The 27,108-nt window shown below is 47.7% G+C and overlaps 1 protein-coding gene and 1 pseudogene across 4 annotated transcripts in view; both read right to left on the reverse strand.

Annotated features, from left to right (window-relative positions):
- Positions 1-27,108, reverse strand: part of PBX4 (PBX homeobox 4) — a 57,865-nt gene that overhangs the window by 21,487 nt on the left and 9,270 nt on the right. For 2 of the 4 annotated variants that reach the window (XM_028840089.2, XM_015123399.3), the window contains exon 2: positions 14,879-14,952. In XM_028840089.2, the coding sequence (XP_028695922.2) occupies positions 14,879-14,952 (74 nt within the window). Of the gene's footprint in view, positions 1-14,878; positions 14,953-25,686; positions 25,827-27,108 lie in introns of those variants that run through there. The other 2 variants (XM_077978569.1, XM_077978570.1) reach the window with 2 other exon arrangements.
- LOC106994669 (PHD finger-like domain-containing protein 5A pseudogene) lies at positions 3,426-4,125 on the reverse strand (annotated as a pseudogene).

Raw genomic sequence — 27,108 nt, forward strand, 5'->3', positions numbered from 1 at the left:
GCCACTGCACTCCAGCCTGGGTGACAGAACGAGACTCTGATTCAAAAAAATAAAACCCTTAGGCAAATCAAAGAATAGAAAGAACCTTCCTTAACCTGATAATGGGCATGTCCTCAAACCCCACAGCAAACCCCAGTCTTCCTGGAGATATTTTAGAGCCACTGCTTCAAATCAGACACAGGTAGGCAGGGAGGTCCCTCCTCGGCTCAGACCAGCAGGGTCCAGTCAAGGAGACCAGAAACTCGGGAGTGGGACAGACCAGCAGGCAGCACGGCACGACGAAGATGTGACCCATTCATAGGCTGAAGGGTGTCCCTACGGCTGGAGCCACCCAGAGAGTCATGGATGTAACAGACAACTCCTCCTAACCTCCACACTGCCCCCAACAGACCTCAAGGTGTGGTCTGACACAACCAAGGGCTTTTTACTTTTTTTATTTTTGTTTTTTGGTTTTTTTTTTGAGATGAAGTCTCACTCTGTTGCTCAAGCTGGAGTGCAGTGGCATAATCTCGGCTCACTGCAACCTCCACCTCCAGGGTTCAAGCAATTTTCCTGCCTCAGCCTCCCGAGTAGATGGGACTACAGGCATGCCCCACCATACCTGGCTAATTTTTGTATTTTTAGTAGAGTTGGGGTTTTACTATGTTGGCCAGGCTTGTCTCAAGCTCCTAACCTCGCGAACCGCCCCCCTTGGCCTCCCAAAGGGCTGGGATTACAGGCGTGAGCCACCTTCGGGCCCAAGGGCTGTTTTATCTTATGGTTTCCTGGGCATCATGGGCACTGAGGTTACTCCTTAACTCTAAACAAAGAGACTTCTAGAACCCAGACTGTTTGTATTGAGAACTGCCTGGCTTTACCTTTTAGGCCACATCCCACAGGTTAGTTCATTTAAGAAACATTCTAGGACAGGCACTAGAACAGGCTTTGTTCTGTTCTCTGAGACAGACCAGTCCGGCCAACATGGCGAAACCCCATCTCTACTAAAAATATAAAATTAGCTGGGCGTGGTAGTGCACACCTGTAATCCCAGCTACTTGGGAGGCTAAGGCAGGAGAATCTCTTGAACCTGGGAGGCAGAGATTGAGGTGAGTCAAGATACTCCAGCCTGGGTGACAGAGCGAGACTCCATCTCAAAAAAAAAAAAAAAAAGTAACATTCTAGATAAATTCTTAAGTCATGGAAGTTTCTCAGATCCACAGGACTTTAAAAAGAATAACCCTTAACAAACATTCATCAGTTTCTGAAATAGTGACTGCCACACACTAGATATTCATCCAACTGAGGGATTATCACACTAGGCAAATCTCCATCATCTCTAATTAAAACATATCACAACCAGTCATAACTGAAGTGTCAGGCCTCTGAGCCCAAGCTAAGCCATCATATCCCTTGTGATCTGCACGTAAACATCCAGATGGCCTGAAGCCACTGAAGATCCACAAAAGAAAGGAAAATAGCCTTAACTGATGACATTCCACCATTGTCATTTGTTTCTTCTCCAACCTAACTGATCAATGTACTTTGTAATCTCCTCCACCCTTAAGAAGGTTCTTTGTAATTCTCCCCACCCTTGAGAATGTACTTTGTGAGATCCACCCGCAGCCCATAAAACATTGCTCCTAACTCCACTGCGTATCCCAAAACCTGTAAGAACTAATGATAATGCCATCACCCTTTGCTGACTCCTTTTTCGGACTCAGCCCACCTGCACCCAGGTGAAATAAACAGCCATGTTGCTCACACGAAGCCTGTTTGGTGATCTTTTCACACGGACACGTGAGAAATGAAGATGCTGGAACCACAACCAAATATGCAAATTAATTTCATTTCCATATGTTTACATGTTTGTTAATTAAAACCCTGCAGTTCTGAAATAAACTATTAGGTGATTTTTTTAAAAAGTTCCTACTGTTTTGTACATTTAAAAAATAAATAGGCCGAGCATGTGGTGGTTCATGCCTGTAATCCTAGCACTTTGAGGGACTGAGATGGGAGGATCACTTAAGCCCAGGAGTTCAAGACCAGCCTGGGCAACATAGCAAGACCCCCATCTATAAGAAATACAAAAATTTGCCAGACAAAGTGGCTTGTATCTGTAGTCTCAGCTATTTGAGAGGCTGAGGTGGGAGGATCACCTGAACCTGGGAAGTCAAGAATGCATTGAGCCATGATCACGCCACTGTACTCCAGCCTGGGTGACAGAGCAAGACCCTATCTCACAAAATAAACAAACAAACAATTATATGAACTGCTGATGCTGAATAAAAATGACATGCGGTTTAGGCTTGTTTTTCTGTGCTACTGTCCCTGCACGTGGTAACAGGGCAAAAGGAAGACAGTAAAACATTGTAATATGTATTTTTTCAGATGTGCCAGTCAGCACATCTGGAAAAACAAGGCCCCTGTGAGGAGTTGCAAACATTTAAGGGCCACAGCTAAGAAAAACAGCACTTGGCCGGGCACAATGGCTCATGCCTGTAATCCCAGCACTTTGGGAGGCCGAAGTGGACGGATCACGAAGTCAGGAGATTGGGACCATCATGGTTAACACATTAAAACCCCGTCTCTACTAAAAATACAAAAAATTAGCTGGGCATGGTGGCACGCACCTGTAGTCCCATCTACTCAGGAGGCTGAGGCAGGAGAATCGCTTGAACCCAGGAGGTGGAGGTTACAGTGAGCCGAGATGGCGCCACTGCACTCCAGCCTGAGTGACAGAGTGAGACTCCACTAAAAAAAAAGAAAAGAAAAGAAAAACAGGCACCTGCCACCCTGCCCAGCTAAATTTTGTTTTTTGACTACCAGAAAATAAACACCAACTTTATTACTATAATAGCAACAGAAAGAGTTTCCAGTTTCTCAGAATGAAAATAACATGACACCAGCACAAGTGTTAAAACAGTAGGCCGGGAGCGGTGGCTCATGCCTGTAATACCAGCACTTTGGGAGGCTGAGGTAGGTGGATCACCTGAGGTCAGGATTTCGAGACCACCCTGGCCAACGTGGTGAAGCCCCATCTCTACTAAAAATACAAAAATTAGCCGGGTGTGGTGGTGGGTGCCTATAATCCCAGCTACTTGGGCAACTGAGGCAGGAGAATTGCTTGACCCCGGCAGGTGGAATTTTTGATGAGTCGAGATCAAGCCATTGTACTCCAGCCTGGGTGACAGAGCAAGACTCCGTCTCAAATTTAAAAAAAAAAAAAAGAGTAAATGCCTACATTTCTTGTTCTGATAGCTTCCCACCACACACTGAAGGTTCCTCAAGGACAGCTGCCACCAGAGTTGCTGCAAGAACATGTTTTTCACTGGGCGTAGTTTCACAGTCAACTACTCAAGCAGAAGGCTAAAATATTATTTCTTTTTAGAAGATCCTGGTTGAGGGAGAACATATCAATATGGAGAACAGATCTTTGCTTCTTGAATTCAGTAAAAACCATTAATTAATCTATCAATTTTTCTCTGATACGGTGTGCCAAAGTGCTCTGTGAAGAATCCTTTTCCATCCCGACTACATGTCTGGGTGAAGGGAGAGGAGGGGGTGGCAAGCCGCCAGTACACCAGCAGGCACTCCTGGTGATGCTCTGGGCTCCGCTCCCTTTCTGCTGGTAATAGTAGGCATCTTTTCTGGCAGCTGCAGCAGCTTGATGTGGGGTGGCGGGGAGGAGGAGGCCACCCACCAATCACCCTGTTCTTGAAGCCATATTTTTTGTGTTCATAGAAGAGGTCTTAGAGCTCCCCAAATAGACAATCTTTGGGCAGCCATCCCTATTCTTCTCCTGGATGGTGCACTCCTTACAATAATAGGCATCAGAGACCCCAGGGCCTCCACAGATCACACAATGCCCCTGGTAAGATCCATAATTACACTCATCACATAGGCGCACCAGAGTGCAGGGACGCACATAGGAGTCACAAATCACACACTTGCCATCACATTTTTCACACAGTCTTCTGATAGCAACACCAGCCTGCTTGCGGCAAAAGATCAAATCAGGACAATGTTTAGCCATAGTTCCCAACTAAGGTGGCCACCATACAATTCTTGTATTTTTAGTAGAGACGGGGTTTCACCATGTTGGCCAGGCTGGTCTCGAACTCCTGACCTTGTGATCTACCCGCCTCAGCCTCCAAAAGTGCTGGGATTACAGGTGTGAGCCACCGTGTGACCCAATTTTTTCATCTGAAGAAATGCTCTAATTTCAAACAACAACTAATGAGATCCATGGGGGAAAGGTCTAGAAGCTTCAGGAGCTGGGCTACAATCACCATGAGGTATGGTGCTCTTTGGCTGAGTCTCATACAGGGAGGTAACCAGCCTAGCAACATGCACACTAAACATGACCAACCAATTCCCAACCTGAAAGTCAAAGAGTTTTAGGCCATCCAGTGCCCTGACTACTCTAAAAGGAATTTCCCAAGGAACTGATCTATCAGTAAGTTCACTGGGGCTGGACCGGTTGGCTCATCCCTGTAATCCCAGCACTTTTAGAGGCTGAGAAGGGAGGACTGCTTGAGGACAAGAGTTTAAGACCAGCCTGGGCAACACAGCAAGATCCCATCTCCACAAAAAAATATCCAGGCATGGTGGTGCCCACTTATAGTCCAGCTACTCCAGAGGCTGAAGTGGGAGGATCGCTTGAGCTCGAGAATTCAAAGGAGCAGTGAGCTTTGACCACTCCAGTGCCTCCAGCCTGGGTGACAGAGCGAGATCTTGACTCAAAAAAATAAATAAATAAATAAATAAAATGAAAAGAGGCTGGGCGTGGTGGCTCACACCTGTAATCCCAGCACTTTGGGAGGCTGAGGTGGGCAGATCATGAGGTCAGGAGATCCAGACCATCCTGGCTAACACGGTGAAATGCCATCTCTACTAAAAATACCAAAAATTAGTGGTGTGTGATGGCGGGCGCCTGTAGTCCCAGCTACTCGGGAGGCAGAGGCAGGAGAATGGCGTGAACCCAGGAGGCAGAGTTTGCAGTGAGCCGAGATCACACCACTGCACTCCAGCCTGGGCGACCAAGTGAGACTCCGTCAAAGAAAAAAAAAAAAAAAAGACAAAGAAAAAGAAAGAAAGAAAAAAAAAATTCTGGTCGGGCACAGTGGCTCATGCTTGCTCCTGCCTGTAATCCCAGCACTTTGGGAGGCTGAGGCAGGTGGATCACCTGAGGTCAGGAGTTTGAGACCAGCCTGGCCAACATGGTGAAATCCCGTCTCTACTAAAAATACAAAAATTAGCTGGGCGTGGTGGTGGGCACCTGTAATCCTAGCTACTTGGGAGGCTGAGGCAGGAGACTTGCTTGAACCCGGGAAGTGGAGGTTGCAGTGAACTGAGACTGTGCCATTGCACTCCAGCCTGGGCGACAGAGCGAGACTCCATCTCAAAAGAAAAAAAGAAAAAAGGAAAAAAGGAGTTCCCCGGTATCTCAGTATCTACGGTGTGCCAAGCCCACAACAGGGCAGAGATGAACCACAGATCTGCCCTGCGCTTTCTTGATGCTGTTCTTCCAGGAGAGGAGTCACAGGTCAGAAGACAAACCAGAAAACTGCAAGCACACGAGACAGTTTCCGTCAATGGTTAAGCTCTAAAAGGCAGCAAAAAAGTGCTAATTCATAAGAATGTGCACGTGCACTAAGGCCTTAAGCTACAGGCACACTGTTTTAGATACTGCCCCTAGCAAAGACCCTCAGTCCTTGAGGTGAGCTTTATTGAGATATAATTAACATGCCATAACATTCACCTGCTTCAAGTGAATAATTCAGTGGTTTTTAGTTTATTCCCAAGGTTGTGCGACCACCACCACTAGCTAACATTCTCATCCTCCCTAAAGATACCCTGTCTCTATGAGCAGTCACTCTCTACTCCCTCTCCCTAGCCCCGGGACAACCACGAGTCTTCCTGTCTCTATGGATTTGCCTGATCTGGACTCTTCATATGGATGGAATCACACAGCACGTGATGTGACATTTCGCATCTGGCTTCTCCTACCCAGCATCATGTTTTCGAGGTGCATCCACGTTGTAGCCTGTGCCAATACTTCATTCCTCTTTACGGCTGAATAATACTCCATTGGATGGATGGACCACGTTTTGTTTTCTTTCTTTTTCTTTGAGACAGAGTCTTGCTCTGTAGCCCAGGCTAGAGAGAATTGGCTCAATCTCAGCTCACTGCAACCTCTGCCTCCCAGGTGCAAGTGATTCTCATGCCTCAGCCTCCTGAATAGCTGGGATTACAGGTATATGCCACCATGCCTGGCTAATCTTTATATTTTTAGTAGAGACGGGGTTTCACCATGTTGGCCAGGCTGGTCTTGAACCCCTGACCTCAAGTGATCCACCCACCTCGGCCTCCCAAAGTACTGGAATTACAGGTATGAGCCACGGCACCGGGACACACGTTTTGTTTTTCTAGTTATCATGGACATCAGGTTGTTTTCAGATTCCTTAATCTATATATTTATATATACTGATCCATTTTTCTGTCCAACAGACAGATACTTTGGCAATGATGGAATGTTCTAGATCTGTCTATTATAGGCGGCACCAGCCCTGTGTGGCTGCTGAGACTTGAAATGTCACTGGTGTGGCTGAGGAATGCACTGGTTAATTGCATTTGGTTTTAATTAATTCAAATGTAAACAGCCCTGCGGTGAGTGTCTGGAGCCACCTGGCTGATCAGACTCAGGGGCTCGATTCGTGAGTTACCCTGAGACTGAGGGGAGGAAAGGACACTCCAATCAACCTGGAGAATAAGTCCCCCAGCTCCTGGGGGTCTACTCCCAGAAGAACCCTAAAGAAATGTACATGGGACTCAACCCCAGGGTACAGCTAATTAGAAAAAGGATCTCAGTTCCAGATAGGTGACTCGTGGGCCTTAGGGTGACTGCTGGGACCAAGGAACCCCCATGAGCACCACAACACCCCAGCTTCCTGGCTGAACCTACAGAACCCCATTCTGTAATTGCAACAGACCTGAGAATGGCTTATGCCTGCCAACTACTAGCAAGGCCAATCATCAGTCAGGAAGACAAAAAGGCATTCCCTGATGTTATGCATTATTTACATTTGCTCCTCTGAACGGGGCTCTGTGCACTCCTATGGCACAGCAAGAGTTCCTGCAGCACAACAGGCCTGGCTGAGAAACTTCTCGCTTCCCAGAGACACAGTCACAGGGTAGAGAAGGCAAAGCAGGCCCCTTTTTGAGAACCGCCCAGGATGGGATGGCCGGGTGGGTCTGCAAGGGGCCTCTGGGGCTCAGTACGCCGTCTTGAAGCTGCCTGCCCACTCAAGATCTAAGATCCGAAGCTTTTCACACAAGCTGTCACTCATGCTCACGTGGAGGTAAAGCCTGAGCCATTCCAATGTGCCAGGCTGTCCCCGCTCTGGTGCCAAACACCACTGTGTGAATTCAGGCCACACCTGAGTCCTCACTGGGAACATCGATGTGACAAACTTTATTTTTTATTTTTATTTTTTTTAGAGGCAGAGTCTCACTCTGTCACCCAGGCGGGGGTACAGTGGTGTGATCTCAGTTCACTGTAACCCTCACATCCTGGGTTCAAGTGATTCTTCTGCCTCAGCCTCCCATGTAGCTAGGATTACAGGCACCTGCCACCATGCCCGACTAGTTTTTGTATTTTCAGTAGAGATGGGTGGGTGAGGGAGGGGTGGGGGTGGTTCACCATATTGGCCGGGCTGGTCTCGAACTCCTGACCTCAGATGATCCGCCTGCCTCAGCCTCCCAAAGTGCTGGGATTACAGGCGTGAGCTACTGTACCTGGCCAACGTGACAAATCTTAAATCCAATGCTTTTGAATTCTGCAAGATACCTAGTCCCAGGGTCTCAGCAAAGGGACTGTGGCCAGTATCTGGTCCTCCCAGCTAAATTCAAAGCTCTGCAACTAATAAGGGTTTATTTTGTTCTCCTCAGAACAGCTCCTCCAGACACCGAGGAAGACAGCTGTTTCTGGGAAGGAGGGTTTGGGAGGAAATGCATACGCTGAGGATATCCTTGGCCTTCAGAGACCACCTCAGGGCAGGAGCGCCCAGGCACTGTGGTGTGATGAAGCTGACCCGAGGAGATAAGCTTTGAGGCACTTGCCTGCATACCTCCGACAGGCCATTCCTCGGGTTCGCCAGGGAGTGCGGGCAGTGCATCTGGTGATGCCAGGTTTACATTGAGGACCACTTTCTTTTCAGGCTGCTGTGAGTGATAAGCCCTGTGTTCTAAGTCAGGCCCCCAGACACTGAATCTTCTGAACCTCATAAGGGGAACTGGATGAAAGGGATTTCAGTTAATATGTATCAGTCACCAACAACAGTTCTTCATTCAACAAAAACAAAGGCACCAGGACAGACCCTGAGAACATAGCACATCCTAGACCCTGCGCTGCCCAGGAATGGTCATTGTTCAGATGACACAGGTGGGTGTGTGGGGCCCATGAGTGCAGGCCATGAGAGACAGGCCCTGGGTCCCTTTCACAAGTGAGGACAGTGTATGGGGGGGCAGCATGCAACCTGGCTGCGGGTGACTGGTGTGCCCTGGGGAGGCCCCTGTCTCTTAGAGCTTCCCACTGCCCATCTGTAAAATAGGAGAAACAGGGTCTGCCCCAGGCTGTGCAGGGCTCTGGGGAACATTTTGAGGAAGGCCCAAGCTGCCTGCCCAGGCTCCATCAATACCCACCAGACTTAATCTTTTTGTTGTTGTTGTTGTAGAGATGGGGTCTTACTGTGTTGCCCAGGCTGGTCTCATACTCCTGGGCTCCAGCGATCCTCCCACCTTGGCCTTCCAAAGTACTGGGATTATAGGTGTGAGCCACCATGTCCTGCCCCACCAGGCTTTAAATGCTCTGTGGAAGTTTGGTCTTTACTACAAGGCCTGCTGCAGACTTCAGCCAGAGGGCAATGTGAGAACTGTGGGTTACATCCAGAAGCACGCCAAGACCTCGGCTCATGGGATTGCCCTTCGATAGGTGGCCCGTGGGTACCACAGGGTGCAGGATCAGGACCATGAACGGTTTCCTCTGGGCTAAGACTTGGCCATTCCTGGTCATGGGATGGGGACAGATGGAGCAGATTTGAGATCCTGTTTACTTTCCTGCCCCTGGCTGTCTTGTCTCTGAGACTAGAAGGCTGAGGTGTTCCTTACATCAAGACCGGTGGCCCACAGGTGGGACCTACAGCACTCACTGACTGCACTTCTGATGTAAAAAGACATCTGAAAACACTCCAGGTGATACTCAGGAACAGGCAGCCCCCAGCTCCGGCCTTGTGCATTTTGGGGAGGAGCAGTTGCTGTCTCATCCCTGTCCTACTGCACCCCCCCAAAACATACCCCGTTCCCAGCCATTTGAGCCAGTCAGCGGGAAGAAACCATTAGTTTCCAAGGAAATGCCCAGGTGGCCTATGCTCTGAGCCCTGCAGTGGCCTTGGGACTCAGGTTAGAGGAATCAAAAGTCCTGAGTGGCCAGGTGCATTGGCTCATGCCTGTAACCCCACACCTTGGGAGGCTGAGGCAGGAGGATCACTTGAGCTCAGGAGTTCAAGGCCAACCTGGGCAACATACTAAGACCTCATCCCCCGAAAAAAAAGTCCTCAGCGACCCCTGGACATGGCGGTGTGTGCCTGTGATCCCACCACTCGGGAAGCTGAGGTGGGAGGATCACTTAAGCCCAGGAGTTTGAGGCCAGTCTGGACAACACAGTGAGGCTCTGTATCTTAATTTAAATAAATAAATTAATTAATTAAAAATTAAAAATGTCACTGGGCGTGATGGCGCATGGCTGTAATCCCAGCGCTTTGGGAAGTTGAGGTGGGCGGATCACCTAAGGTTGGGAGTTCGAGACCAGCCTGACCAACATGGTGAAACCCTCTCTCTACTACATACAGTTACCTGGGTATGGTGGCAGATGCCTGTAATCCCAGCTACTCGGGAGGCTGAGGTAGGAGAATTGCTTGAACCTGGGAGGCGGAGGTTGCAGTGAGCCGAGATCACGCCATTGCACTCCAGCCTGGGCAACAAGAGCGAAACTCTGTCTAAAAACATAAAATGTCCTCAGCATGGCCCTCAAAGCCTAGGAGGATCGGGGGGGCAGGGCCACGCCAGGGGTTGAAATGTACAGACATCTCGGCTGCACTTGTTGGCAACAGTTGTCATCAACTCTTGTTTTCCCTCCTGAAACTGCTGCATTTGAGACTAACAGACTCATGCAGTAACATCCACACAGGGGCAGCTGGAATCATGAAGAGGCGTGCCCAGGTTGAACACCCACACTCTCAAAAACCAGTTTCTCATTCAGCCCCAGCAGCTCACTGGTAGGAAGAAGGTCAAGAATGACAGCTTCCCGACACTACAGTTGATTAAAGTACTTCTTTTTTATTTTGGACAGGGTCTTACTCTGTTGCCCAGGCTGGAGTGCAATGGCGCATGTTGTCTCACTGCAATCTTCGCCTCCTGGATTCAAGCAACTCTCCTGCCTCAGCCTCCTGAGTAACTGGGATTACAGGCACATGCCACCACGCCTAGCTAATGTTTGCATTTTTAGTAGAGACGGGGTTTCGCTATGTTGGTCAGGCTGGTCTCGAACTCCCGATCTCAGGTGGTCCACCTGTCTTGGCCTCCCAAAGTGCTGGGATTATAGGCGTGAGTCATGGCACCCAGCCTTAAAAGTACTTTTTAAAATAGCTTTTTATTATTACTAAATTCCAGATGTTGCATTACTAAACACCTGCTGTGGGCAATGGGGAGTCCCCAAAGGCTGCTTCCTGGGGTCAGGGTCAGGGGTGAGCAGGGGACAATTTGGGCTGCCTGTGCCTAGTGGTACACATGCCTCTGCAGGTGGTCCTGACAATGACTTATTTTTATTAGGTGAAAAGTGAAATGGGCCAACATTACACAATTCCACAATACTAAGGAACACGTGACCACAGCCAGTGTCTCCAGGGGGTGGATACACACTGGCCGTGTCCTCTCTGGGCAGTTTCCCTCAGCCCACAGGACTTGGGGCTTGTTCGGGTGCAGGGTCCCCGCTTGTCCAGCTCACCATACGAATGCTGAAGCACCAGCAGGGAGTGCTGCCAGGGAGTTGAGGGCAAATTTGCTTAAAACCAGTTCCCTGCTAACAAGAAACTTGTGTGTCTGGTTCCCCAGGAAAGCCTAACCATTGTGTTTCAATTTCCATAGCACCTGCTCCCCACAATTTAAATAAGGAACAGATAAGATAGGTCATCAAATATTCACACACCCCTGAGAGGCATCTGAGGTGGGCAGGAAGCCAGGGGCATCACAGCCCAGCAACTGGCCCCGGCGGGGAGGATGACCTGGCACTGGGTATTGGAGACCAACAGGGGGCGGATCACGTAGAGGCTGTCAGCAGCATCAGTCTGCTGGGGGGTGGGGACAAAGAGGGGTCTGCTTAGCTGGGGGATTAAGTATACTTGGGGGTGAAGGAGGTGGGAGATGGATTACACAAGCAAAAGTACTGAGGACAACAGGAGCAGGCTCTCACTGTTGGAGAAAGGAGTCACAAACCTGGAAAGAGAGAAAAATAGTGGGAACCCTGTGGTGAACTAGAATTAAAGATATTGGAATGGGCCAGGTATAGTGGCTCACGCATGTAATCCCGGCCCTTTGGGAGGCCAAGGTGGGAGGATTGCTTGAGCCCAGAAGGTTGAGGCTGCAATGAGCTGTGACTTCACCATTGCATTCCAGCCTGGTGACAGCATGAGACCCTGTCTCAAAAATAAAAATAAGCTGGGCACGGTGGCTCACATCTGTAATCCCAGCACTTTGGGAGGCTGAGGCGGGCGCGTCACTTGAGGTCAGGAGTTTGAGACGAGTCTGGCCAACATGATGAAACCCTGTCTCTACTAAAAATACAAAATTAGCCAGGCGTGGTAGTGCACACCATAATCCCAGCTACTCGGAGGCTGAGGCAGGAGAAATGCTTAAACCTGGGAGGCTGAGATTGCACCACTGCACTCCAGGCTGGGCAAGAGAGTGAGAATGAATGAATGAATGAATGAATGAATGAATGAATGAATGAATGAATGAATGAACAAAAATAAAGATATTGTAATGAACGCATGGTTTTTAACATATACAGACATACAAGAACAGATGTGAATGTGTGCGCACCTGTGTGTGTGTACACACACGTCTGTAATAACCCACAAATATTCCTTAGCTCTGTGTCCTAAGAGTGTCCAAGAGCAGCAACACCCCAACAGCAATGAGCACATCAAGGGCCAAGATTTACTCTGAAAGGAATCAGGGCTTCTTAGAGGATTGGGTGAAGCAGGCAGAGGCAGAACAGAATACAAGGCTGGTTGGGCACAGTGGCTCATGCACGTAATCCCGGCATTTTGGGAGGCCAGGAGTTTGAGACCAACCTGGGCAACATGACAAAATCCTCTCTCTACAAAAAATACAAAAATTAGCTTTTGGCTCGCACCTGTAGTCCCAGCTACTTGGGAGGATGGAGTGGGAGGATCACCCACCCAAGAGGCTGAAGTGGGCTGAGATTATGTCACTGCCCTCCAGCCTGGGTGACAGAGTGAGACCCTGTCTCCAAAAAAAAAAAAAAAAAGCCCAGGTGTGGTGGCTCACGCCTGTAATCCCAGCACTTTGAGAGGCAGAGGCAGGCGGATCACCTGAGGTCAGGAGTTCAAGACCAGCCTGCTAACATGGTGAAACCCCATCTCTAATAAAAAATACAAAAAATTAGCTGGGTGTGGTGGCGGGCACCTGTAATCCCAGCTACTCGGGAGGCTGAGGCAGGAGAATCGCTTGAACCCAGGAGGCGGAGTTTGCAGTGAACCAAGATCGCGCCATTGCACTCCAGCCTGGGCAACAAGAGTGAAACTCCATCTCAAAAAAATAAAAATAAAAATAAATTCACACTGGTGAGGGTTAGGGACATCATGTCCTCGTAGCATTTAGGTGAAACTTAAATGTAGATTTAAACTTGAATTTCTTCTTTAGTTACCACATCCCTTCTGACAGCTGGGCAGGAGACATGCTTACATATATGAATTCACACAGTCCTCAACAGTCCTCAGTAACCACGAGCTAAGTATTATTATTGCCCCCAAATCAGAGGAGGGCCAGGAACAGAGAAAGGTTCAGCCAAGGACCAGGGTCATGCAGCCAGAGGTGGAGGCAGGATCCAGACCCTCTTGCTGTTCTCTATCACTGTATATGTCAAGTACACATCAATCTTGCACCAAAACAGTGTTCAGAAAGAAACACACTTTTGTACAACATATACACTTTCCAGAAGCCTCTGTACATATGAAGTGCTATGCTCCGAAGTGACACACAAAATTCAAATAATTGACCTCAAGAGACCAACTCACTCGAAGAAATCAAGTGACCCTTTGTGCAGACGACCACTGATTTAAATAACTTATTTGGTGGCCCCACTTGTAAGCTATTTTCAAATTGTTATTAACCTTGACCAAGTGATCAAGGTCAATGGTAGCAGTGACAGGACATATTGACAGCATGTTTTTCCTGACACAATGTGCCGAGGACACACACATCACCTCTGTGGAACTCTGGCCACAAACTCACAACTTTGGTCCAATCTAGAGGAAACGTCAGACAAACCGCACTGACAGATGTTCTACAAAATGACTGAGCGCTTCTCCTTAAAATGGTCAACATCGTTCATGGATGACAAGGTCACAGATCACAGGAGACCAAAGAGACATGATGACTCAATACAATGTGGGATTCAGGGCAGAAAAGGGCATTAGGGCAAAAACTGGGGAACTCCAAATGAGGTCTGTAGTTCAGTTAAAGAGCTCTGTACTCAACGTAATTTCCTGGTTTCCATATTTGTACTATGGCTCTGAAGGCGTTGACGAGATAGGAAGCCCAAAGAAGGAGATATGAGAACTCTGTGCTATTTTTTCAACTTTTCTTTTCTTTCTTTTTTTTTTTTTGAGACAGAGTCTTACTCTTGTTGCCCAGGCTGGAGTGCAATGGCGCGATCTCGGCTCACTGCAACCTCTGCCTCCTGGGTTCAGGATTCTCCTGAGGCGATTCTCCTGCCTCAGCCACCCAAGTAGCTGGGATTACAGGCATGTACCACCACACTCCGCTAATTCTGTATTTTTAGTAGAGACGGGGTTTCACCATCTTGGCCAGGCTGGTCTTGAACACCTGACTTCGTGATCCACCTGCCTCGGCCTCCCAAAGTGCTGGGATTACAGGTGTGAGCCATCGTGCCCAGCTGACAAAATTGTTCTTATTCAACTTCCCTAAGTCTGTCATTTTTACTTTTTCTATATAACAGAATGCTAAGCACCTCTTAGATCTTCAACCTAGAATGCAGCTGCTTGTTACTGATTTGCAACAGTATTTCTCAGTTATAAACTACAAAATAAATCAGTGTGCATACCAGAAACCAGGGCAAGGATAAGGCAGAAAGAAAACATCCTAGAGGTCTTCTGCAAGACAGAAGGGACAAGCAAAATTGCCCACCATGCACATCAGGGCTGAGACAAGACCAGAGGTATGTGTGGCTGCCGCAGCTCTAAACACACATAGGAAGTGGTTTTTTTTTTTTGTAACAGAGTTTCACTGTTATTGCTCAGGCTGGAGTGCAGATGCGTCATCTCGGCTCACCGTAACCTCCGCCTCCCAGGTTCAAGCGATTCTCCTGCCTTAGCCCCCCAAGTAGCTGGGATTACAGGCATGTGTCACCACGCTTGGCTAATTTTTGTATTTTTAATAGAGACAGGGTTTCTCCATGTTGGTTAGGCTGGTCTCGAATCCGACCTCAGGTGATCTGCCCGCCTCGGCCTCCAAAAGTGCTGGGATTACAGGCATGAGCCACCGTGCTCGGCCCGGAAGTGTCTTCTAAACAGCCTACCTGTCTTTTCCTTGATCTCACAGAGCACGCTGAACAGAGCAGGCTTCATCCGATGGCAATTCAGAGCATGCTTTCTGAAAGGGAGGTGACAGAGGAGGGTTTGAGAAAAGAACAGTCATCATTTTATCCCCAAGAGTAAAGATCTTCCATATTGAGAAATCAAACCAAACGAGGTCTACCATTCTGACTATAGATAAGCTGCCTTACGAAAATGCAGTACAGTCACATTTCATGAATTTGATTTGCACAAAATCAATATAAAGGCCAGGCGTGGTGGCTCATGCCTGTAATCCCAGCACTTTGGGAGGCTGAGGCAGGCAGATCACTTGAGGTCAGGAGTTTGAGACCAGCCTGGGCAACATGGTAAAATGCTGTCTCTATTAAAAATACAAAACTTGGCTGGGCACGGTGGCTCACGCCTATAATCCCAGAACTTTGGGAGGCCAAGGTGGGCGGATTGCCTGAGGTCAGGAGTTCGAGACCAGGCTGGCCATCATGGTGAAACCCTGTCTCTACTAAAAATACAAAAATTAGTCAGGCATGGTGGTGCACACCTGTAATTCCAGTTACTCAGGAGGCTGAGGCAGGAGAACTGCTTGAACCCGGGAGGCAGAGGTTGCAGTGAGCCGAGATCATGCCATTGTACTCTAGCCTGAGTGACAGAGTGAGACTCCATCTCAAAAAAAAAAAGAAAAGAAAATCAGCTGGGCATGGTGTCATGTACCTATAATCCCAGCTACTCAGGTGGGTGAGGAGAACTGCTTAAACCTGGGAGGCAGAGGTTGTAGTGAGCCAAGATTGTGCCACTGCACTCCAGCCTAGGCAATAGAGTAAGACTCTGTCTCAACAATAATAATAATAATACTAATAATATAAAATTATACACAAATATTCAAAACATTTCCCATTATATGTTAAAGATTAAGCAATGCAAATAACTCATCAAAAACTATTGTAAGGCATTAGTGGCTCATGTCTGTAATCCCAACAGTTTGGGAGGCCAAGGCAGGAGGATCACTTGAGCCCAGAAACTTAAGATCGGCCTGGGCAACATGGTGAGACCCACTCTCTTCAAAAATTTGAAAATTAGCTGGGCATGGTGGTATACCTGTAGTCCCAGTCCCTCGGGAGGCTGAGACAGGAGGATGGCTTGAGCCCATGAGTTAGCGGCTGTAGTGAGCTATGAACACGCCACTGTACTCCAGCCAGCGTAAGAGACCTTGTCATTAAGACGAAAGGAAAAAAAAAAAAAAAAAAAGGCTGGAGGCAGTGGCTCATGCCTGTAATCCCAGCACTTTGGGAGGCCGATGCAGACGGATTGCCTGAGGTCAGGAGTTTGAGACTAGCCTGGCCAACATGATGAAACTCCATCTCTACTAAAAATACAAAAAAGCTGGGCGTGTTGGTGCACCCCTGTAATCCCAGCTACTCAGGAGGTTGAGACAGGAGAACTGCTTGAACCAGGGAAGCAGAGGTTGCAGTGAGCTGAGATCGCGCCACTGATCTCCAGCCTGGGCGACAGAGTGAGCCTCCGTCTCAAAAAAAAAAAGCAAAGAAAAAGAAAAGAACTATGAAATGTCAAGGTCCAATGACTTGAAATCTGTGTTCACGCTATGGTCCTGCAGTGGCCTATCCTGGTGCATAAGCAAAAGCACCAATCATCTTCTTCCAGTGTCACTTGGCAGGTGTTTACTGAGTACCTACTATGTGCCACACACCATTCTGACATCAGAGACACAGACAGTTGAGGTTTTTACACATGGGGCGGTTAAGATGGAGGGAGTGAGACACCAAAAATACACACCAGGCCAGGCGCGGTGGCTCAAGCCTGTAATCCCAGCACTTTGGGAGGCCGAGGCGGGCGGATCACGAGGTCAGGAGATTGAGACCATCCTGGCTAACACGGTGAAACCCCGTCTCTACTAAAAATACAAAAAACTAGCCGGGCGCGGTGGCGGGCGCCTGTAGTCCCAGCTACTCGGAAGGCTGAGGCAGGAGAATAGCGTAAACCCGGGAGGCGGAGCTTGCAGTGAGCTGAGATCCGGCCACTGCACTCCAGCCTGGGTGACAGAGCAAGACTCCGTCTCAAAAAAAAAAAAAAAAAAAAAATACACACCAACAAGAAACCCATCAGCCGTGGCAGTTGCTTTGGGGCGACTGGGGTCACATGACAGTGATGGTTAGAAGGCTTTTTGGAATTTCCATGTCTCTGAGGTGACATCAAAGCTGAGATCAGAATGAGAAGGAGAAATCAACCAAGAAAAGGGCTGGAGAGAGGTATGGTTTAGGCAGAAGAAACAGCCAAGCACAAAGGCCCTGTGGGGACACACTGGGTTCAGTACTGGCTATTTGAGACCAGGGTGCTGAGCGTTAGGAGTGAGGGAGAGAGCTAGAGTGGCAAGTGGAGATTGACTCTAAGGGCCTTGAAAGTCATGGGGACAACTCTGGTTTTTGCTCGCTTGGGATGGGAACTGTGGTTGGCAGGATAATGGCTCCCAAAAGGGTCCACATGCTAATCCTCAGAACCCTAAATATGGTACTTTACAAAACATGGGAAAAATAATTCTGCCAATGTAATTAAGGTTAAGGACCCTGAGATGGAGAGATTAACCTGGATTATCTGGGTGGGCCTACTGTCATCACATGACCCTTAAAAGTAGAGAACCCCTGTAATCCCAGCACTTTGGGAGGCCGAGACGGGCGGATCACGAGGTCAGGAGATCGAGACCATCCTAGCTAACATGGTGAAACCCTGTCTCTACTAAAAAATACAAAAAACTATCCGGGCGAGGTGGCGGGCACCTGTAGTCCCAGCTACTCGGGAGGCTGAGGCAGGAGAATGGCGTAAACCCGGCAGGCGGAACTTGCAGTGAGCCGAGATCCCGCCACTGCACTCCAGCCTAGGCAACAGAGCGAGACTCCGTCTCAAGAAAAAAAAAAAAAAGTAGGCCGGGTGCGGTGGCTCAAGCCTGTAATCCCAGCACTTTGGGAGGCCGAGGCGGGCGGATCACGAGGTCAGGAGATCAAGACCATCCTGGCTGACACGGTGAAACCCCGTCTCTACTAAAAAATACAAAAAACTAGCCGGGCGAGGTGGCGGGCGCCTGTAGTCCCAGCTACTGGGGAGGCTGAGGCAGGAGAATGGCGTGAACCCGGGAGGCGGAGCTTGCAGTGAGCTGAGATCCGGCCACTGCACTCCAGCCTGGGCGGCAGAGCGAGACTCCGTCTCAAAAAAAAAAAAAAAAAAAAAAAAAAAAAAAAAAAAAGTAGAGAACCTTTCCCAGATGTGGGCGGAGAAAGTCTTGATGATGTAAGGGCTGGAGAGATGCTATGTTGCTGGCCTTTATCATGGAGGAGGGGACCATGAGCAAAGAATGCAGGTGGCCTCAACGGGCTGGAAAAGGCAAGGAACCAGTCCATGGGTTCAATGGGCAACACCTTGATTTTAGCCCAGAGTGCCCATGTTGGCTTTCTGACCTACAGAAACGTAAAATCGGTGGCTCATGCCTATAATTGCAGCACTTTGGGAGGCCGAGGCAGGCAGATGGCTGAGGTCAGGAGTTTGAGACCAGCCTGGGCAACATGGCAAGACAATGAGCTGGGACAAGAGGCACACACCAACACGCCTGGCTACATTTTGTATTTGTTGTAGAGACGGGGTCTCGTTATGTTGCCCAGACTGCGCTCGGCCAAGAGAAGAATTTCATGGAGAGAAGAGTAACCTGTGAGAAATGCTGCTGAGAGATCAAGCAGAATAAGAACGCAGAAGAGAATCTGAGGCTGGGCGCGGTAGCTCACGCCTGTAATCCCAGCACTATGGGAGGCTGAGATGGGAGGATCACCCGAGCTCAGGAGTACAAGACCAGTCTGGGCAACATAGCAAGAACCTGTCTCTAAAAAATAAATATATAAATGAATAAAGAGAATTCGGATTTAGTAACATGAAGGTCATAGGGAGCTCAGCAGCGGGGAAACAAGGTTGGAAGAGAATGTGGAGGTGAAGAGGAAGCGGAAGCAGCAATCACAAAGTCTTTGATGTTTATCATAAGGGAGATCAAGCAAACATAACAGGTGCCAAAAGACAGGGTGTGTGTTAATCATGCTTTCTTCTTTTTCTTTTTCTTTTTGAGACAGGGTCTCTGTTGCCCAGGCTGAACTGCAGTGGCCATGTTGTGCCCGAACACAAGCAATCCTCCCGCCTCAGCCTCCTGAGTAGCTGGGACTACAAGTGGTGCTACCACGCCTGGCTAATTTTTAAGAAATGTTTTTGCAGAGCTGAAGTCTCACTATATTGCCCAGGCTGTTCTTAAATTCCTAGACTCAAGACATCTTCCCGCCTTGGCCCCTCAAAGTATTGGGATTATAGGTATGAGCCTGGACTATTATGTTTTTTTTATCTTGCTTTGACATTCTGGGGCTTGGAAAGACTGTCTTTCCCAGGACTAGCTTATTACTACAGACAGCAAACAACTTGCCAAAGAACATGCCATTCATATGCAAATCGACCAATCAAAAGCCCACATTCCCAATCATCTTCTTCATTTAATGCTGACACACAAAGCCAATAATTTCCCAGCCCTAAATCACCCCAGGGCCAGGTACTGACCAACTAGAGACCACTCTAGCGCAGAGCCTGCCAAAATTATTTCAACTATCTAACCTAAGCTTGCTCAAACTTGCCTGCCATGCCATGCCCGTTCCTTCCTGAGGAAATCACTATAAAAGTTCTGGGCCGTGTTTTCCCTCCCTCCACTGTCGCCCACTGACCCAGGTGCTTCCCCATGTGGCCCTGCATGGCACGGTGTGCCCCCTCCTCTGGAGCTGTAAGTAATAAACTTCCCTTTCAACAGAGCAGTTGTCTCCATGCTTGTCATCTTACCATACCTCATTAAAACAAATCCCGGGTACAAAGCAAGGCCAAGCGGTAAGTCAAAGGAGGTTTTTTCCTTTTTTCTTTTCTTTTTTTTTTTTTTAAGACAGACTTTACTCTATCGCTCAGGCTGGAGTGCAGTGGTGCAATCATGGCTCACTGCAACCTCCACCTCGTGGCTTCAGGTGATTCCCCCGCCTCGACCTCCAGAGCAGCTGGGATTACAGGTGCCTGCTACCACACACAACTAATTTTTGTATTTTTAGTACAGACGGGGTTTTGGCATGTTGGCCAGGCTGGTCTTGAATTCCTGGCTTCAAATGATACACCGGCCTCAGCCTCCCAAAGTGCTGGGATTATAGATGTAAGCCACTATGCCCAGCCTGTTGTCTTTGACTGTTCTTAAAGATAGGAGGTACTAGCACATGCTTATATGCCAAAAAGCCAGTCTAGAGAGAGAATTTGATAATGCAAGGATAGGGTAACTGGTCAGGCACAGTGGCTCATGCCTGTAATCCCAGCACTTTGAGAGACTGATGTGGGCAGATCACTTGAAGTCAGGAGTTCAAGACCAGCCTGGCCAACATAGTGAGACAATGTCTCTGCTAAAAATACAAAAATTAGCCGGGTGTGATGGAGTGTGCCTGTAATCCCAGCTACTCAGGAGGATGAGGCAGGATAATTTGCTTGAACCCAGGGGGTGGAGGTTGCAGAGAGCTGAGATCACGCCACGGCATCCCAGCGAGTGAGACTCAGTCTCAAGAGAAAAAAAAAAAAAAAGAATAGGGTAACTGGTATGTGCGTGTAGCAGAACTTCTGTGAACAACTTTGATGAGTACTATGCTATTAACATTTACTATTATGATGATTTTAAATCCTGTAACTCTGTCATTCAAGCATCCATTATTAAAAGATCCATTATTAAAAGCCACAGCTGAATAATGTATCTGAAAATCAATAACTTCACAACAGAAATCAGATTTGATTAACACCATGAGAGGCCGGCATGATGGCTTATGCCTGTAATCTCAGCACTTTAGGAGGCCGAGATGGATGGATCACTTGAGCTCAGGAGTTTGAGACCAGCCTGGCCAACATGGCAAAATCCTGTCTCTCCTAAAAATGCAAAAACTTAGATGGGCATGGTGGTGTACACCTGTAATCCTAGCTACTTGCTGAGGCACAAGAATCGCTTAAACCCAGGAGGTGGAGGCTGCAGTGAGCCAAGATCACATCACTGCACTCCAGCCTGGGCAACAGAGCAAGATTCCATCTCAAAAAAAAAAAAAAAAAAAAAAAAAGGAATACAACTGGGGTGCAAAACTAAAATCTTTGTCTCTGAACTTCAAATATAAAATGATTATGGGGGATGAGATGAGATATGAACTTCCGAAAATCTTAAACCTGAACGTTAGTCTTTCTTATTTATTTTTATTTTTTGAGACGGAGTCTCGCTCTGTGGCCCAGGCTGGAGCACAGTAGCGCAATCTTGGCTCATTGCAACCTCCGCCTCCTAGGTTCAAGTGATTCTCCTGTCTCAGCCTCCTGAGTAGCTGGAACAACAGGTGCGTGCCACCACACCCGGCTACCTTTTTGTATTTTTAGTAGAGACGGGGTTTCACTGTGTTAGCCAGGATGGTCTTGATCTCCTGACCTTGTGATCCACCTGCCTCGGCCTCCCAAAGTGCTAGGATTACAGGTGTGAGCCACCATGCCCGGCCATGTTAGTCTTTCTTATAAGGTATACAGTCATTGATCACATGAGATATTCAGCTTAAAATATTAAACATTTTCTTTCCACAGTAGCGGTATTAACATTAATTAAAATGGACTCTGGTTATAGCTCATCTTCTGGAAATTTAACTTTTTCTCTTTAAAAAAATATTTTAATATAAAAATAGAAGAAACCTGGGGAACATGGTGAAACCCCATCTCTATAAGAAACACAAAAAATTGTCGGGCACAGTGGCTCACGACTGTAATCCCAGCACTTTGGGAGGCCGAGGCGGGCGGATCATGAGGCCAAAAGATTGAGACCATCCTGGCCAATGTGGTGAAACCCCGTCTCTACTAAAAATACAAAATTCAGCTGGGCATGGTGGCGCACACCTGTAGTCCCAGCTACTCAGGAGGCTGATGCAGGAGACTCACTTGAGCCTGGGAGGAGGAGGTTGCAGTGAGCTGAGATCGCGTCACTACACTCCAGCCTGGTGACAGAACAAGACTCTGTTTCAAATAATAATAATAATACAAAAAAATTATCTGGGTGTGGTGGCATGTGCCTGTAGTCCCAGCTGCTAGGAAGGCTGAGGTGGGAGGATCGCTTGAACTCAGGAGGTCAAGGCTACAGTGAGCTGTGATCACACCACTATATTCCAGCCTGGGTGACAAAGTGAGACCCTGTCTCATAAATAAATAAATAAATAAATAAATAAATAAAACAGAGATGGGTTCTCCCTATGTTGTCCAGACTGGTCTCAAACTCTTGGGCTCAAGTAATCCTCCCACTGTGGCCTCACAAAGTGTTAGGATTAAAGGCATGAGCCCCTGTTTCTGGCCTGGAAACTTAATTTTATTTTATTTTTATTTTTATTTTTATTTTTTTTGAGACGGAGTCTCGCTCTGTCGCCCAGGCTGGAGTGCAGTGGCCGGATCTCAGCTCACTGCAAGCTCCACCTCCTGGGTTTACGTCATTCTCCTGCCTCAGCCTCCCAAGTAGCTGGGACTACAGGCATCCGCCACCTCGCCCGGCTAGTTTTTTTTGTTTTTTTTTTTTTGTATTTTTTAGTAGAGACGGGGTTTCACTGTGTTAGCCAGGATGGTCTTGATCTTCTGACCTCGTGATCCGCCCGTCTCGGCCTCCCAAAGTGCTGGGATTACAGGCTTGAGCCACCGCGCCCGGCCTGGAAACTTAATTTTAACAATAAGAGGAAAGAAAATGAAGTTGGCTCTTCTGCTTCTGCAAAGGCTCTAAGTTTTGTTTTTGTTTTTTTTTTTTTTTGAGACGGAGTCTGGCTCTGTCACCCAGGCTGGAGTGCAGTGGCCGGATCTCAGCTCACTGCAAGCTCCGCCCCCCGGGTTTACGCCATTCTCCTGCCTCAGCCTCCCGAGTAGCCGGGACTACAGGCGCCCGCCGCCTCGCCCGGCTAGTTTTTTGTATTTTTTAGTAGAGACGGGGTTTCACCGTGTTCGCCAGGATGGTCTCGATCTCCTGACCTAGTGATCCGCCCGTCTCGGCCTCCCAAAGTGCTGGGATTACAGGCTTGAGCCACCGCGCCCGGCCGGCTCTAAGTTTTTTGTTTTTGTTTTACCAGTTTTCTCCTTATAAAATATTTTACTTTAGATACAGTAGAAAGCACTTTTTAACGCATACAAAGTAATTTCATAGTTTCTGTGGCTTATTAGGAAAAGAAAACAAGTTCCCAAGCTTTGAGCATGTGCTTGAGCTAGCAGCGATAAAGCAGCTGCTGCAAATCAATGAGGTAAAGAGGACTGACTAGTGAGAACTTCCCCAAGGGGATGAAATCACTTAATTGGTAGACATACCCTAAGGAAACCCCCAATGAGTCATGTCCTTATATAATCCTTTTTCCTTGAGTTCAGGAAGTACCTGTGACTTGCAATGTGCCAAAGGTGATGGTATCATCTCTGCCATGGTTAAGTTGTTATCTAAGACTCCACCTTAGACGACTAGGGAGTCACCCACTGGCACCAGCTGCCATATCATGAGAGCTGGTGGCAGCAACCGCAGGCAGCCTCTAGAGCTGAGAGTAGCCTCAACTGACAGCCAGGAAGAAAGCAGGGACCTTTGTACTTCAACTGCAGGAAGTGAATTCTTCCATCAACCATGCCACACTGGGAGAGAATCCCACGCTCTGGATAGGAACGTAGCCCAGCCAACACCTTGACTGCAGCCCTATGAGACCCTGAGCAGAGGACCTAGCTAAGCTGTGCCCAGAATCCTGACCCAAGGAAACTGTGAGATAATAAATATCTGCTGTTTTAAGCTGCCAGGCTTGCGGTGATTTGTTATAAAGCAATAGAGAGCTGATAATGAGATAGACTGGAAGCCAGAGAATGGGGACTGTGGGGAGAAAAATGGGGTTGGTGCTGGTATGTCTAACAAGTATATGACACGTTATGGCCGGGTGCAGGGGCTCATGCCTGTAATCCCACACTTAGGGAGGCTGAAGCAGGTAGATCACCTGAGGTCAGGAGTTCAAAACCAGCCTGGCCACCAGCCTGGCCATCATGGTGAAACCCCGTCTCTACTAAAAATACAAAAATTAGCCAGGCATGGTGGCACACGCTTGTAATCCCACCTGGGAGGCTGAGGCATGACAATCGCTTGAAATCGGGAGGTGGAGGTTTCAGTGAGCCAAGATCGTGCCACTAAACTCCAGCCTGGGCGACATAGCAAGACTCTGTCTCAAAATAAACGAACAAACAAACAAACAAAAACACAAAAAACACAAGTATATGACATATTCTACCAAATCCACATATCTGAATTTTTTTGTCTGTTTTTGAGAGAGTCTTGCTCTGTTGCTCAGGCTGGAGTGCAGTGGTATGATCACAGTTCACTGCAACCTCTGTCTCCCAGCTTCAAGTGATTCTCGTGCCTCAGCCTCCCGAGTAGCGGTGATTACAGGTATACGCCACCACTCGTGGCTAATTTTTCTATTTTTAGTAGAGGCGGGGTTTCATCATGTTTGGCCTGACTTCAAGCGATCCACCCACCTCAGCCTCCCAAAGTACTGGGATTATAGGCGTCAGCCACTGCGCCCGGCCACATATCTGAGTTTTTAAAAATGCTAATATTTATGAGATAAAATTCCAAAAAAAGGAAGAACAGTAAATCTTTTCAGTTGACTTCCAAGGAGTCTTCTAACCTAAACAAAAACCAGAAAAGCCCAAAACCAAAATTCTGAATATCATTTTTAAACCAATATTCAAAATCTGTAGCAAAACAATTGAGAGTCATATAGAAAATGCCAGAAAGTGAAAGCAAAGAGCTTGATCCCACTTCAACTTCATTTATTCAGTATTTATGGGACAGACATTTATTGTGGAAGAGAACCATATGCTGGTCCTTGTATAAGGGCTAAGGAACATGAAAATGAATAAAAACATAATCCACATTCTGGTATCTACCAACAGGATGTTTTAGCTGATAATTATAGCTGTAATTTACTTTCCCAAATTATGGAACAGTCTGCTTTCCTCAGCAAGGTATCATTTTAAATTACTTGGGAATTTGATTTAAAGATATATTCAGAGATTTCAGTCCCCATGGAATAGAATACTACTTGAAAAAGCCTTCCCGAAAGCAACAATGACTCTAACACCTTAACCAAAGATAGACTAGATTATCCTTGATTATTCTCAGTTCTAGAAGGATTATTTTAGCTGACAAAAGCAGTCAGCAATATTATACATCTCCTGGAGACAGATCTAGGTACAAACAAAAATCTAGAAGATATGTTTCCTGCTCTCAAGAAATAAAACTGCGGGCCGGGCTCAGTGACTCATGCCTGTAATCCCAGCACTTTGGGAGGCCGACGCGGGCGGATCACTTGAGGTCAGGAGATTGAGACCAGCCTGACCAATATGGTGAAACCTCGTCTCTACTAAAAATACAAAAATGAGCCAGGCTGTGGTGGCAAGTGCCTGTAATCCCAGCTACTCAGGAAGATGAGGCAGGAGAATCGCTTGAGCCTGGGAGGCAGAGGTTGCGGTGAGCTAAGATCGTGCCACTGTACTCCTGTCTGGGCAAGTGAGACCCTGCCTCAAAAAAAAAAAAAAAAAAAAAGAGAGAAAGAAAACTGAATTCCAGCCTGGGCAACAGAGTGAGACTCTGTCTCAAAAACAAAACAAAACAAACCAGTAGAAATACCTTAGAAAGGTCAGAATACTTTGCAAAGCACAAAGTACTTACGCTGTACAAGTCTGGAACAAACCGCACTCTTACTCCTCACCTGGCAAGGAGTTCAAAGCCATGCTTGGTAGGACAGCAGCTGAGGCAGGCAGTCACCCCCGAGTCTCCCTTCCAAGGTCACACCCACCACTCATGCCTGATGGAACCGCAATACATGCCTTCATGCTCCACGCCTGCCTTGCATACATGCTTGCACCAAGCCTACAATGCCACACCCACTTTCTTTGCCTAGGCAAAGCCTCAAGTCCAGATCTTGGCCGTCTCCTCAAGGCTCCTTGTCTCCCGCCTGACTTCAGTTAGACTCCGGAGTCATGCACTCTGATTGCCCATGCTCTACAAGCTCTAGTCTTGCTGAAGGGCTAACTCCTCATTGCCCTCTCTGGTCCCCTTGTCACCGCACTCTCCGATGTCTGCCTCTCCAAAAAATGAATCTCTTTTCAGGACTCACTGCTGCATTCCCATGCCCAGCACCAGACCTGGCACAAAATATCTGTTTATTGAATAGATGATATTTAATTTGTGATAATGTACTTTTAAAAGTGTCCTGTAAAGCCCGAGTCTGACTGTCTGATCTCCCACGGCACCCAATCAGCTGGGCTCTTCTGAGCAGGAAGCAAGTCAGATTTCAGTGAGTTTTGTAGGATGCCTGGGAAAAGCAGAGGCAGGTGGCAGGCAGAATAGCTCCAGAGTTCAACAGAGCATGCCCAAATCTCCATCCAACTATGCTCCAGTTATCTGGCCACTTGATTGCTTATCGAGAAACACAGTGAAGAGCCAGGTGTGGTAGCTCACACCTGTAATCCCAACACTTTGGGAGGCTGAGGTGGGCGGATCACCTGAGGTTGGGGGTTCAACACTAGCCTGAACAACATGAAGAAACCCTGTCTCTACTAAAAATACAAAATTAGCCGGGCGTGGTGGCGCGTGCCTGGATTCCCAGGTACTCGGGAGGCTGAGGCAGAATTGCTTGAACCTGGGAGGCGGAGGTGCAGGGTGAGCAGAGATTGCGCCATTGCACTCCAGCCTGGGTAACAAGAGAGAAACTCCGTCTCAAAATAAATAAATAAATAAATAAATAAATAAATAAATAAATAAAATAAAAAAAATAAAACCAACACAATTCAAGCCAGGCAAAGTGGCTCACACTTGTAATCTCAGCACTTTGGGGAACCCAAGGCGGGATGATCATTTGAGGTCAGGAGTTCGAGACCAGCCTGCCCAACATGGTGAAACCTCGTCTCAACTAAAAATACGAAAATTAGCCAGGTGTGGTGGCACACGCTTGTAATCCTAGCTAATCGGGAGGCTGAGGCATGAGAATCACTTGAACTTGGGAGGTGGAGGTTGCAGTGAGCCAAGATTACACCACTGCACTCCAGCCTGGGTGACAGAGCAAGACTCCGTGTCAAACAACAACAAAAG

This window comes from Macaca mulatta, chromosome 19 (assembly GCF_049350105.2).
Source record: "Macaca mulatta isolate MMU2019108-1 chromosome 19, T2T-MMU8v2.0, whole genome shotgun sequence".
Classification (NCBI taxonomy): Eukaryota; Metazoa; Chordata; class Mammalia; order Primates; family Cercopithecidae; genus Macaca; species Macaca mulatta.